The sequence below is a fragment of the Rhinolophus sinicus genome, chromosome 9 (assembly GCF_057876585.1).
Source record: "Rhinolophus sinicus isolate RSI-liver-muscle chromosome 9, RSI-T2T, whole genome shotgun sequence".
Taxonomy (NCBI): domain Eukaryota; kingdom Metazoa; phylum Chordata; class Mammalia; order Chiroptera; family Rhinolophidae; genus Rhinolophus; species Rhinolophus sinicus.
The window spans coordinates 17,556,044-17,571,277 of NC_142509.1; the positions used below are offsets into that span (position 1 = coordinate 17,556,044).

Here is a 15,234-nt window from a genome sequence, read left to right on the forward strand (position 1 = left end):
TGGGAGGAACGACCTCAGGAGACTGTGCCCCAGAAGTTCCACAAGGACAGAGACCTATGCTTTGTTCACTGTTGTACTCCAACTACTGTATAAATGCCCGCCACATACGTAATAAGCACTCAAACCTTTGCTGAAGGGGTGAATGTTTTTGGAGGTGTCCAAGTTGAGACCTGAGGGCCACTGGATTTAGATGCTGTAGAAAGCTAAAATCATTAGGAAGATGGTTAGACTAAATGATCTAAGTATTATTACAACTGCCTTTCTTCTTGATTTGTATGAATTCCATCCTAAATCACTTTCAGACTTTACTTACAGCCTGAGAAATGGTTAGTCTTCCTCCACAGTATCTGTTCCACTGATTTTGATTCCCACAGACCCCGACCTCATGTCATCAACTGTTTTCGTAACCCATACCACAGGGGAATGCTCTGCGGAGGCTCCATTTAGACACTCGGACACCACTGTTCATACAGCAAATACTTACGGCTGTGTACACCCAGAGTTAAGTACAATTCTGAGGATGCTAAGAAATTTCTTCCCTTTGTTTTCTAGTCAGGAAAGTATACTGGAACACAACTGTGTGAGCATAACATGGTCCGAGGGAGACACAAGCATTTGCTCTAATTTATTTTAAAAATCAGTCAATAAAAAGGTAAATTGCCTGCAAACTCCTGAACCCTCTCAGTTGTGAGAAACTGGCTACGTCATACCTCAATGAAGGTAACACAAGAAAATCGTTAATCTCAGCTTATCCCTTTGACAATATAGCAACAGCCCATTCCCCCTGCATTGCCTTTTGCCACTTTTGCCCAACATACCCAGCACTCTCACCAACCTACAGCTCCTCAGTGGTGTTAGTCTTCTTTACACAAGCTCTTCCTGCTGCCAGAAACGCCTTCCCACATCACCCAGCTAACTTCTATTCACCCATCACAACTCAGCTCAAGAGTTACGTCCTCCAGGAACCCTGTAAGACCAATACCCACCCACACTCCGTCTCCTACCCCCTCTCCACTCTCCCTCCTACTCTGTTACCCGAGCAGTTCCCAACCCTGCTGGTTTCTGTCCCTAGTCTTTCCCTGGATGGTAAGCTTCTTGATGGCAGAACCCTACAAGGCACCCGTTACAGGGTGGCTGCATGAAGATGATTAATGAACAAACTAACACCAACTCTAGAGCCAGGGTGCCTTTTAGGCTCAAAGAATTTAAGTATGCTGCCCAAGATCACACCAGGAAAAGCTGGGACTTGAATTAGGGTCCATGATCTTTCCTAACCATCTTGCCTCTCCACTATGTCAGAGAACACAACTTTGACTACAGGTATTTTATAATGACAATAGCACCCTTGCTCCAAACATTCTCTCTGGCCAATTATCTACTTTTGGAAATGACTACATCACTTCCCTCAGTCTGAGAATGTTCTTGTAGGGTGTGACCTGCTTCCCAGGAGTCCTTCCAGCCCAAGTATACCAAGGACCTGGGAGAGCTCTGTTTTCAAGGAGTAGGGACACCCACCGCTTCCTTTCAAACCAACTTGCTTCTTGAGAAGTGGTGAGTAACAGAGGAATATGGTTAAACACAGGTCTGTTTTAAAAATCTTTTTACTTGCAGGAATGTTCTTTCAAAAATCAAGTTTTATGAAAATACTTGTGAAATTATTCAAGAAATAAAGTTCACTTAAGCCATCACCGTTCTCTGAAATACTATCAAGGGGAATAACGAGGCTGCAATTACCGGTACATTTTGTCCTACTTTTTGTCTCACCTTTCTCATTTTAATTTTAATACTTTTCCTAGTAACCTAATTGCTACAGTCCCAAGAGAGCTGTCTTTAACAAGATCAGACAGGCACCACTAAGTTTTAGAAGATAACACAATTCACAGAAATATTTACTTACGCTATGGCTGAAAGTCTCATTTAAATATACAGAATGAGAAACAACATTACGCGGAATTTGGCACAGGTATATTTCTCGGGTCCCACTTACACTCTTTCTTTGATGAGGCTTACATGGCTGGGTTAGTGTCACAGAGGTTGGTGTCACAGAGAGGTAGAGACCTCTCTCTGGGGTCTGAGAGACTAGGAGAGCTGCGTAACGGCCACGTATATGGGTTACCTTAAAATATACATTATTAACCAGACAGCCTCTGTCTCCTCATGCCGGTCTCTCTAAGGCAGGGGTATCCAAACTTTTTTCAACGTTTTTCACCAAGAGCCATATGCAGTAAAATACACAAACAGCCGGGCCACTCACTCGAGGTAAAGTATGTATTGCCTCACCTAGTTTATTTAAGTAAACTAAATATATTTTTGGAATTTGCTGCGGGCCAATAAAAAATGGATCACGGGCCGCAGTTAGCCGCGGGCCACAGTTTGGACACCCCTGATCTAAGGTAACTAACTATGTATCCACCACCAAGCCTAAGTGATCCCCTCTACTCTCTACAGTCCCCTGTGCACACTCCAAGGAATGCACAGAAATTATGGATTTCTAACATGCACATCTTAGAGCCAGAGGTCAACAGGCAGGTATCCTAAATGGAGTGAGGCGTTAAACCCCAGCTCAGGTAAGAACCCAATTCCTGAGTTCCTTTATGGGGCTTAGAATTCTGACTGGGAGCCTCAGGCCCCCAAGGTTCTCACCCTGGTGTGCCAACAATCAGCTGCCCTAACACATGCAAGTCACACCAACTTGGAATCCTAGCTCCCTACTTCTATGAAATGACATATATAAAAATGTCTCAGAAGGCAGAAACCACTATGCAAGTGGAAGGTATTTAGGGCCCAGTAAACCCCAAGTTATTTTAGGATGCTGAGGTGTAGACTAGGCCGGAGGTGTGTACCTGTGCAGGGGCAGGTCTGTATGGAGATGGGAAAGCTGGAAGGCCGACTCAGCCAGGACCCACTGTTCGTCCACTGGGAAGTCTAAAAGCAGCTGGGTCCTCCCCAGACCCGACCCTGGTCCTTCCCACAAACCTTACTTTTTCTTTACAGCCAATATGGGAGGGAGAAGTAACCACGGACTCTGAAGGAAACAAACCTTCAGGTGTAGTTTGCTGAGCTATGACTCCTGGTCCAGAGAATACTGAGGATAACTAATGAAAAAATACACACCAAACAAATTATAGCTAACTTTTATCTGTGCACAGGCTGTTCTGTGGGTTAAGTCTTGCTGTTTTGAAGCAAAAGGCTCTGTTACTTCATCCTTCTGCCATGCAACTAGGCTGTCTCCCAACCCTATCTTGTTTTGACCTTGGGGTAAAAACAGAGAATAATCACTGACTTAATCTGTTTCTTTAACATATATGCAATTTTATAATATTAAGAAAGTATTCAACTGCAACCGTATGATACTCACATTGCAGTTTGTGTTTCACAAATTATCAATAAATGAAAAGAGCCGGGATCTGTGGAACCAAATCCCATGTTCTAATACAGTATTTATGGCCAACCTCACTGTAGGCATTTTATACCTCAGTAAAAAGTAACACTAAAAAATACATGGGACCATTCTTGTCAAAATATGAAGTTTTAAAACCTACTTTATTTGTCAGATTCTCCTGTCCTTTTTTCTCCCCGAGACTGTCATGGTGTTTGTGCTCATATATGGTCACTCTGGGCTTAATCAGATGTCTCACCAAACTTCTACCTTCTGGTAGAAACAGGTATTGGAGTTTCACTACCACCCTCAACAGGCTCATCAACACTGATCTTAAGGACTTCTTTGTATTTCCATAGCCACGGTAATATGGTAAGTTTTGCAAGAATTTTTTTTTTAAAGGCAGTTAATGTTTAGTTAGAAGAACATGACTTGGCGATTAAAATGTTCAAGTTCTATTTCATGCTATTATAATTTACAAAATCCTTCATAACACCTGATATATTTTTAAATTATTCCTCTGCCTAACTGAAGAGAAGACATTTATTCATATTTCTCCTCAACTGAACTGAGCGCCATGTTAGGATATGGAATGTACAAATAGCTATGTGTGTCTGTGTTGACTTCGTCTCCAGGTCATAGATATTTCTTAACCATCATCTTTCCTTACTGGAAAGAAGACCAGTTACTGTGAAACTAAATCTATGGGAGCAGAAAAGCAAGCAAGCAGGCTGAGAACCTGGGAGAAACAAGGTAGAGGAAAAAACAAAAGAGTCATGTGGGACATTCACAGTGGATCTTTCAAAAATCACCCAGTTTTCTTATTCCATTGAATATAAGCTTAAATGAGCAGCCATTACTTTGCAGAAACAAAACTAAAACTAAACATGAAAACTGAATGTCAAAGAACCCAAAAAAACCAGCCTTAATAGATTTTTACCTCCAATGCCAAGGCGGTCTTATCATAAGCACAGGGTACTCTTTTCTGGATTGCTTTTGCAAAGACAGGTCCATTCTGTGTGGATGGTAACGGGTTGATCGCTGCTCCCGGAGTATTAGAAATCGCAGGTAGAGGAGTTGTGGTCTGAGGTTGAGCATATGCATGAGCAGGTTCTGGGATCCCATAACTGTTGGAATTCCTATTCCCATGCTTTCCGTGTGGTGAGGATCTCACAAGCTTTTCAACATAAGGGACGGGAATCATCCCAATCCGGCCGTCCTTGTTTCGGGCACTCCACCACTGTTCTTCAGGCTTCTCTATTATCGTCAGGATCTCACCCTTTTTAAAGGGCAGGTCTTCAGCATCATTTCCAGGAAAATCATACAGAGTCCGTACATATTCCACATTTTCTTCTGCTGTAGGCAGGTTGGGTACTGATACAGATCCCATTGGTGGGCTTGGATACCTTACGAGAAAAAAAAAGTTAAGAGAAAAATCTTTCTTTGTATCAGTGTTTGTCAAACTTTTTAATAAACCATTCCGTATAATACATTATCTCCTCCTTACATTCTCAGTAGTTATGAAGGTTCTGTTACAGTTTTACTTTCTAGAGTTTATATTGCAATAAAATATTCTGAATCTGCCTTTTAATATCACATGCCAAGTGCATATACACACACACAACCCATTTTATCTGTTTTATAGGAACCTTTTGTTTACACACAGAGATACCTAGTCTGAATTTATTTTTACAACCTCAAGTTCAGTTCAGTAGCGCCTTCCTCAGAACCCTGTGGCAACCACCAGGGACTCTTCCTCCTGGTTCTAATCTATGGCACGCATCCTGCACACTTCCTTAGGCACCCGCAGAGAAGATGACAAAGACCTCTGTCTCCATGTCCTTCAAAATGCAAAAACCAGAAAAGGGTTTATGTTTTCCAAATTAAAACAAAACAAACAAACAAAACCCTCATATTGCATCTTGTACTAGAATCATCATCTGAACATTCAAATGAAAACTTGTGAAAGTTTTCGCTGCACGACTCACAGGCAAGAGTTCTCTCTCCTCTGAGCATCAGTCCATAGACACAACCACACCCCTGTGCTGTGCTCACAGGTGGTATGCACTTGCCTAGGATGTTGCAGATACACTCCCGGAGATAGTGGTAAAAGCACAGTCCCTGCTCTCCAGCAACAGCCCATTTGTAATGCCTTCTGCAAAAGTACAGAGGTGCCGTGTTTCCCCGGAAATAAGACCTAGCTGGACAATCAGCTCTAATGCGTCTTTTGGAGCAAAAATTAATATGAGACCCAGTCTTATTTTACTATAAGACCGAGTATGATGTAATGTTACCATAGTATAATACCGGGTCTAACATAATACTGGGTCTTATATTAATTTTTGTTCCAAAAAAAACGCATCAGAGCTGATTGCCCGGCTAGGTCTTATTTTCGGGGAAACACAGTATCTCTTTACCTAAGAATGTTCTGAAAAGGTGTAAATACACGAAGTTTTAGAAAAAACTATTTTGCCATTAGCATTTTTCCCCCTTAACTTTTCTGAAGTACAAAAGCTAACTAACCAGAGTAACAAACCGCGGGCTTCATCCAAAAAGTCTGCACCTGTTTGACTGCCTGCAGGACCATCACCAGAGCCAGGCTCTAGATAGCCCTGAGGGAATATGCTAGGATACTCCCACTGACTATGGTTTCCAATCAGCTCATGACCATCCTTTCTTTTCCCCCCATTAATGATTTCAAAAGTTATTTCATATAAGAATGTGATCTATGTTGAAGCATTTTATTTTTTAAAAAAAGGTTTCCTTTATAAAAAGAATCACAACATTCAGGGAGAAAAGGAAAACAAGGGGGGGAAAGATATCCCATAGTTCCTGCCCTAAGGAAACTACAGTTCTCCTTCCCTTCTTCTCCCCGCCCACCAGCCTAGTTTATGTCTTTCTTAAAAAAAAATCTTGTGGCAATTTTCCTGCCTAATATCTCACCACAGGCGTTTCCTTCATCACTGGTCTTCATGACCACTTTCACAGGAGGGTACTATTTCGTTCAGGCTCACAGAAAGAAATGGTATGCTGCTGCAATGAACATCCCGATGTTTCTGGACATTTAGTTTTTCTGTCTCCCTATTTAATCATCCATGTCACAAACTCTTTTCACCACATTTTCTCAATGTTGGATTTTTTTGTAAAGCCCAGAATCCCAGATTAAAGGACAGGAACATTTTCATGGCCCTTGGTACATATTGCCACACTACTTTCCAAAAGGCAGAATTCATAATTTGGCAAAACTTGTATCATTTTAATGTAAATGACTAGCTTCACAGTCATCAGAATACCATGGTGATGAGGAGCTTGATTTAAAACCTAAAAGGCCTTATTACTTATTAACAACCAACTAAGGGGCAGATTGCTTACGATCAGTACATCTAAAAAGAGATCGCAGGAATGGTAGGAGCAGCAAGTGTTGACACTCATCCCCTAAGCCAGGCATTGTTTGCAGTCTTTGCAGACATTAAATTGTTTCATCCTTAGAGCAATCCGGTGAGGCAGATGTTGTTATTATCCCCATTTTACAGCTGAGGAAGCCATAGCAGGGGTTAGATTTGTACTCAGGCAGTCTGGTTCTGGAGTCCTCACTTATAACCTCTAAGATATATAAGAATTAATGTCATAATGTGTGTGAAACATTCACAACAGTTCCTAACCAGCAGTGAGCATCCAATTCGCTCCCCGCACCACCCCCATTAAAGTACACTCCTCTTCCTATTTCAAGGGCCACAAAGATCCTGTGAAAAGTTTGGGTAGTAGTACATACATTTCAGATACTTCACTAAGAGCACAATGGGTTCCATCTCAGACCCCATCCAAGGGTATTTTATTGTTTGTACAGTTAAAAATTAAAAGCAGTTCATTCTACAACGCAGAGCATGAGGACACTAGGACAGCTTCAGTGGGGATTAATGCTAATGAAATCCACTTATGCAGGTATCCACTGGCCTTCCTACTATCTACTAAAAATTTGGGGGACAAACAATGAATTGAAACCAAGTTCCTGCTCTCAAAAGACTAAAAGGCAAGTGAAAGCGTAACATGCAGTTATTATGAGTCATGATAGAAGTTGACAGGGCCAAGGAGCGCTCGAAGGACAGAGTGAGTCCAGCTAAGGGTCAGGAGAACAGGCAAGGAGGTAACGCACAAGAAGCTCAAGATTAGCACCCTTTGAAGTTCAAAGAGTTTGTGGCAGATAGGCTTACATACTTTGGTTCTGCTTCAGAAAAAGACTAGAGGTCCAAAGGTTCAAAGGCTCCCTTCCCCAGCCTTCCCATAGCTCAGGGGGCACACTGCTGGTTCCTACAAGCACAGACCAGCTTTGCTGGGGAGGCCAGAGGTTGGCAAACATCTGTAAAAGGTTGCTACATTTGAGGCTTTGTGGACTACCTCTGGCCTTTGTCGTATATTCGTTTCTTATATATAGACCGTTTAAAAATATAATTACGGCGCCAGCCCAGTGGCTCAAGTGGTCAGAGCACCATGCTCCTAACACCGAGGTCCCCTGTTCGATTCCCACATGGGCCAATGAGCTGCGCCCTCTACAGCTAAGATTGTGAAGGCTCTCCCTGGAGCTGGGCTGCTGTGAGCAGCCAGAGGTTGGCGGGGGCTACTGTGTGCTGCCATGAGTCGTGAGCGGCTGACCCACGACTGGTGACTGGTGACGGACTGCCTCAGCCAGGGGGAGCGCAAGGCTCATAACACCAGCATGGGCCAGGGAGCTGTGACCTACACAACTAGACTGAGAAGCAACGGCTTGAACCGGAGTGGGGGGTGGGGAGGCGGACGAAGGGGGGGTGGGGGCTTGGGGGGGGCAGGGGGGAAGTTGGAAAACAGAAGAAAATAGAAGATAAAAGAATCGATTCCAAGAAGATTGGCTAAGTACCTCTCTAGCAAACTGCTTTGGATAAATTACCCCTTCTTTACCACTCAGTGGCGTTGAACACTGAGGACCTCTCCCATCCCCAGGCATTCATACCATCACTAATGACTCTCCTTCTATGAGTCTAGACCTCCTTCCACAGCTTCTCTTTCTCTGCTCATTCCAGTTCTGCTCATTCTGGGGATGCCATCTAAACTTAGACTCCCAAATCTATACATTTAGCCCCCAACTCTTTTCTCAATAACAAACCCATCAGATTGCTAACCATCACCTGGCTTCCTGTTGAAAACAATCATCCCCTCATCCTGATCCTTTCTCTTCTAGTCTCTCAATTAAAGACACCATCAATCATCCCTGAAGCCGTACCTCTTCCCTCACCTTCTACTATAAGACCCAGTCATATTTTCGGAGCAACACGGTATTATACATGCAATTATCCAGTGAAGACCGTCAGTTTCCATTTATATTCCCACCGTGTTTGATCTTCTCACAATCCCCTCTCCTTAACAGCACTTGATTAGTCCTACACTCTACTCTCCCTACCCAGTCCCACACCACAGAAGTTTCTAAAACTGGCCATGGCAATTCTTTTTAAAAACTTTAGATGACTCCCACTGTTAAACTCATTTATAAAGCACAAGGGGCTCTTTACAATTTAGAATCATTCTTCCTCCTTCCTAGCTTGCTGCCCATCACTCACATTAATTACAACTCCGTGCCTTTCCCAGCATGCACTGCCACTACCTCTTCTACTTCATATACTTGTTCTTATCCTTCAAGAATCAGCTAAAAGAGCACCTCCTCTTTCAAGCCTTCCCTGACCCCTTAATGGATCATACTTGCTCTTAAGCTCCCATGGTATATTTTAATTTGTTCAATATACTGAGATTCTCAAAGACAGAACCATGGTTTACTCCCATTATGTGCCTGGAGTCTAGTACTGGGCTTTGGTATACTCAATATATTGAAATTCCTGTTGATAAAATTAAAATGCCAACGACACAGGGAAGCATTTCCCATTACTGTTTCGATCCTTTTTTTCCCTTCTAAAAACACAAGAGCTTTGCCACTCCAATGCCCGAAACCTGGTTCCACTCTGTTATATAGACAAGGAAATCCCACGTGCCACTGGGCTTGCCTTTCACGCCTCTTCACCTCACTGAAGCTCTCCTCACACTTAACCTCCATTCCGGACTAGCTGCCACATGCCTGGTGGCCCAACCTGACGTGTTAGGATCTTAGCTCAGACTCGAGGATTATCTGAACTCCCACTATTAAGCACTTTTACTTATCAGAACTAAAATATTTTAGCCTGAAGGAACCTAAGAAATAATCTAGTACAATTGTTCAGCTCAAAAAGGAAATTCTTTCTTAGGTAAAAAATTCTGTTGTTTCAGATCTGAGTCTTAAACAAGAGAAATGTCACAAATCAAAGGGTTACCAGTGCTTCACCTGCCACGGGAACACAACTCTTAACTGGGCAAGCTTCCATTCCAGGCATAGTGACAATGTTCTTATATCTCCTCGGAACTGAATTAATATGACTGAAACTACCGGTAAGAAGAAACTCAAAGCGTTACTCAGTGCTGAAGTCTATGCTAATCTCTCCCCTCCTCCTAATTATAAAAGACCAGACCTAAGTTCCCTTAAATATTTAGAAGGGGATGTAGAGGAAGTGTGACCCTACTGCCTGTGGCAGCCTCTGGTCCAGCAGAGGTTGCTTTCTGCCTCACAAGTGTGAAGGTTCCCCTCTGGGTGCCCAGGGTAGGCTGAGCAACCTTTGTCGGTTCTCCCACAGCTACCTTATCATACTAGCTAGCACGGAACTGACCTTTTAAAAAATCTCAGCAACCACTGAACTCAAGGGCATGACAGGGACTGTTGATTCAATGCTAGTATTTCCATTTTAACAGGTACATGCAATACGCAATGTCTGTTGAGTAAAAAACAAGATTTTTCTCTAAGGGTTAACTTGCCTCAGTTTTAAACTTTTTACTTCTCATGCTTCTTCTCCTAGCCTTTATACATAAGCAAGAACTGGAAAAGCCAGTTACGCAAAAACACTTTCAAGTTTCTAAACCATGGGAAAATGTAGTTCATATCTAAACAATCCACTTAGAACCTTCTAAAACATTATTAAACTGGAAATAACCTCTAGTAAATTTAAAAAAAACGCTACCGCTTACCTAACAACTATAACTTAATACACAGAATGTTAAAAATGTTTATGCTCAAAAAACAATGGAAGTGAAAACCACCACAGGTTTTGTTTATCAAATGATTTGTAATATAACAATTACATCCTCAGAAAGAGAATCCTTTAGGGTCATTCAAAATCAACAAAAGCCATCTGACATGATACCTTTTGGGGGTTAAATTTAAAAACCACCACAGGAACACCACAAATACAAAAAGCAATTGCAGTAATAAGATAAACCCAGAGGACACAAAGCTGCAAATATACCAAGTCATCTTTGTTTCTCCTTTCTCTTGCCCCATCATCCCCCTTCCCATCAGCATCAATCTTATCTCCAAAATAGGCATCTCCAAGCCACAGTTTTCTGTCAGTCTATGTCTATATGATCTATGACATATACTATGTCATCAGTCACCATCATTTTGCACCTGGATTACAGTAACAGCCCCAGGTCACTCCCCTGGCTTCAAACTCCTTCCACAGCACCCACTGCACTTTAAATACAATCCAATTTCCTTACCTTAACCACAATATCTCCAAACTCTTCTTACAACCTAACCTGTTCCTTTAAGAACCAGACTCCCAATATACTGGTTGGCTTCTCATGTCAGGACTTTGCATAAGCTCTTCTCTATGCTTGGAAGACTCTTCCCCTTAGCCTAAACCTTTCCAAGGCTTGCTTTTCTTGTCTATCCTTAGGTAGTTTCATGCTTTCTCTGACCACATAAGCTCAAGTAAGTCCCTTCTATTATATTTTCTTGGCCTAGGTTTACTTCCTTCATAGCATTTCTTAATTTTGTATTTTATTTATTTTTCTACTTTTCTGCCTCCTCCACTAAAATGTAGTTCCACGATGAAGAAAGCAATGTCTGTCACCCATCTTTCCCAGTACCTATCACTGGGATAAAATTTTCTTGTAAATATTTGAATACAAATATAAAATTAAAAGTTAAGGAACATTCCAATAAAAAAATCAGACTAGAACAAAACAAGCACCAATTCTTAAATTCTGAGTTAAGTCATACAGTTATGATCTTCTGCTGAGCAAAATTTAAAAAATGAACTATTAGCCAAGGTGTATGAAATTCTGGCTTCAAGAGCTCAGTTATGATGCCTAAAAAGATAAACCACTTAATTTAGCCTGTTTGGGGTGTGAAAAATCATTACACTGAATTTTGCATCTGGCCAAGGTTTTACTAGCCTCTAGATTTCTACAAAGGCTAATAACACATCAAACCAAATCCGTGAATTTCAGGCTTGGGAGAGGCAAAGACTCAGTATAACAAAGTAAATCCAGGCAGGATCTAATTCAGCCAGCATTGTGAAGGCCCTCTGAGATACCAGGGAAAATGCAAAACTAAATTACAGCAACACGCCTGGGGCGGAGGGCATAGAGAAGAACTAATCAAAGCTGAATGTGAGGGGGAGGGTCAGGGAAAGGTCCTATTATTTGTGAGGAGCCTGGAACAACAGGTAGGATTTCAATACAGTAAGGAGGAGTGGGTGGTTAGGCAGTCAATGAAGAGCCAACAGCCTGCGCAAAGGTTCCGGGAATGAGTGAGCGGCCTAGTGGGGCTGTGGGAAAGGTGGGAGGAGAGGACAGGCATCGGAATCTCCGAAGACACAGTGTATGGAAGATTTGGAATCGTTTTTGGGGGTAGTGGGAAGCCACTGAGGCATATCAAGCCATTTACTCACACTTTTTGAAACAGCTATAGTATATAGTACCTGTCACCTCAAAGAAAGCACAATGCCTTGCACATAGCATGGCTTAATAAATGCCTGAAATTAATAATTCACCTTCCCAAGGTAGGAAAATCATTTACTTAAACACATTACAAAATCTCACTACCGTGGACTCTAAGATTCTAGTCCCCTATATTGTAACTATGTCGTGCTCAAAGTTGAGTCCAATTACCAGCATCTTCGGGGACCTGGAGTTTCACCAGATTCTTGGTGTCTAGGTCTTTGTTACACAGTATTTGATTTATAATCACTTTGTCCCAGTTTTTAAAGTCCATTTACTTCAGCAGTTAATCTCATAGTCATTATACTGTCATGGCTTTGTTTTTTTTCTCTATCTCTACTCCACAGAAGCCAACACTTAGGATGCTCCTTCATTAATTATAATACCTTATAATGATTAAAGCTCAGAGTAATTTCGTCAGCAAATTCATAAAATCAGAAACATCTCATCCCCCAAAACCTCCTGTCTTTTTAAAATAGATGTTTAAGAAGCAAATTGGACAGTGAAATACCTTTTATTTTTAAAATTCTAGGCAATTTCTTCAGCTCAAATTTGGCATGAAAGAGATATCTGATAAAATACTGATTAATGCAAATTAAAGCAAATAATCAAATAAAATAATGCATTTTATTTAGAAAAGGGGATGCTTGATGCTCAGTGTCACTGAGGGTTGTTAACTTTAAAAGGTATTAAATCATTAGACTTAATACAAAAAAAAAATCTAAAGTTGAACTACAATAGAATTAAAGTGTCTTTTAAAAATTTCCCTCAGTTAAGTAAATATTCTAGCCTTATTCCTCCTTGAAATTAAACCAAATGGATTTTCAGCCTATTAACGGTCCAGCTTGGGAGAAAACTGTAAAATAAAATAAATAAATAAAATGCCCTCACTGAAGCCAATGCACCTTAAGATTTTTTTGTAAGTGATGTATGATAAAATAGAAGGTGTCTGGCTTATTTCAAACCTGGCACCAAGGTATCAACATACAGTTCCGATACTTCACATTTAAAGGTTTTTGTTCCTAAATGCTAAAGCATTCTCATCTGTCGATTGTTCCAAAGGCTGCAGTCCAAGAGTTCTTAACCTGGAGTTCAGAGATCTGCAGGGAGTCCAAGACCCTTGAATGGCGTGCAAACCTGTGTGTGCGTGCATTTTTGGGGGGAGGGAGAATGCCACGGCGATATTCATATTCTCAAAGAAGTCTGTGATCCAAAAAAGGTATAAATAAAAAAATCCCCAAACAACAAAAACCCTCCTTTAGCATGATAACCAAATAAAGAATGTGATGAAAGGCAAAAAGCGTACATTTTAACTATGCAACCGCCGTTAAATCTGTTTAAGACGCATCTCCTTCATCCACAGTGACCCAGATCCTGACACTAGCCCTCCCTTCGGAAAGGCTTCTGGAAAATAATTTGGTTCAGAAGAGGGGGAAATGAGTTCAATGACCACACGCGCGCACACACACACACACTCTCTCTCTCTCTCTCTCGCTCTCTCTCTTGGATGGACCCCAAGCGAACCAACCCGGCCACTGTTGACCTTCCTCGGGGGTCGGGGTGCGTAGCGCGCCCGGCTGCGGGCGCTCGCGTACCTGGGCGCGGGCTCGATAAGGGTGGTGGTGTCCAGGTAATGGATCTTGTAGAACTCCAGTAGAGCCGGCAAGTGGTCAAACTCCTGGTCCCCGATCTTAAAACGGCGGTTGGGCAGCGAGTTGATGATGTAGTGGGAGACCCGCGAGTTCTCGGACACCGACAGCACATAGTCCCCCGGGCAGGTGGAGGAGTCGCGGACTAGGAACATGCCGTGGCGCTGGCCCTGGAGCCGGGTCTGCGCCTCCTGGCGAGACACCGGCCCCATGTACCAGGCGGAACGGTCTGATGAGTCGAACCTGGCGGAGGACATGGTGTCGGGCAGGGGCTCTGGGGCGGCGGCTGCTCTTGCCCGCTCTGGACGCCTTTGCCCGCCAGACGGCTTTGGGAACGAAGAAGGGCCTCTCGGCACACCTCAAGGCGCGCTTAGAGGGCCGAGCCAGCACCTTCCTCTTGGCTCCGGGCCCGCAGCATCCTCCGCCTCCACCCGCTTGCTCCGGGGCCACCTCACGGAGTGAGCCGGCTCGGGGAATGCCGGGCAGAGCCTGAGGTCGGGGCGGGTGAAGCCGAGCCGCAGCAGAGGCCGCCCCAGGTTCTCGGGATGCTCGGCGTCCGTGGGTGCCTCCAGTCACTCCTGACCTGAAACGCGTCGGCTCCGCGCTCCCACGGATCTGCGCCAACCCCCGCAGACACACCAAACACCGAAGTCCAAAGAGCGTCGCGCCTCTAGGGCGGTTTTGCCCAGCCGGTTCCCAAGAGCTACAGCAACAAAATGGCGGACGCGAGATAAGCGGCCGGCCACCTCCCCCTCCGCTCACCGCGCTCAGTCTGCGCACGCGCGGACTCGCCTACCAGCTGCCGCCGGGACCCTCCCCGTGACGTCGCGCGGCATAGCCAATCAGGAGCTCGGCCGTGACGGTCGGGGCGTGCGCCGCTCGCGCGCTATCCCGCGTTCCGGGAGGAGGCTGAGGAGGTGGAGAAGTCGGCGGCGGTGGCGGGCACTCCCTTCCTGGGCCACTGTGCGCCGCCGGGGGCGCTGCCTCTGCCGGGTCTCCCCGCGCTGGCAGGAAAACAGCTGGAGCCGAGAGGGAGAGGCATTTCGAAAACCTGTTCTGGGAACAAAGCGTAACGCGCTGGCCGAACCTCCGGCCCTGGTAGCGTGTCACTGAGGTGACCTGGTGGGCGGAGGAGACCCGCGCTAAAGAGACCCGCGCTAATAAACCCCGATTGGTCGAGGTGTCTCAAGAAGATGATCGTGGGGATTGAGGCGACACTAGATAGGGGGAGTGGGTGACCCTGGCCCGAGGAGGCCTTGTAGGCCTAGGAACCCAGAGTGGCCAGGTGACCCGACAGGCACAAGTGGGAAGTGTAAAGGTTGGATTGACAGGATTAAATGGTCTAGAAAGTACTGCCTGGGGTAATCTGGCGGT

At 44.0% G+C, this 15,234-nt stretch overlaps 1 protein-coding gene across 1 annotated transcript in view; it reads right to left on the minus strand.

Annotated features, from left to right (window-relative positions):
* CRKL (CRK like proto-oncogene, adaptor protein) overlaps positions 1–14,634 on the minus strand; it is a 31,006-nt gene extending 16,372 nt beyond the window's left edge. The window contains exons 1-2 of the mRNA XM_019710170.3: positions 13,807–14,634; positions 4,320–4,785 (exon numbers count right to left, since the gene is read on the minus strand). Of these exons, the coding sequence (XP_019565729.1) occupies positions 4,320–4,785; positions 13,807–14,117 (777 nt within the window). The 5' untranslated portion in view covers positions 14,118–14,634. The remainder of the gene's footprint in view (positions 1–4,319; positions 4,786–13,806) is intronic.
* Positions 14,635–15,234: the final 600 nt, after the last annotated feature.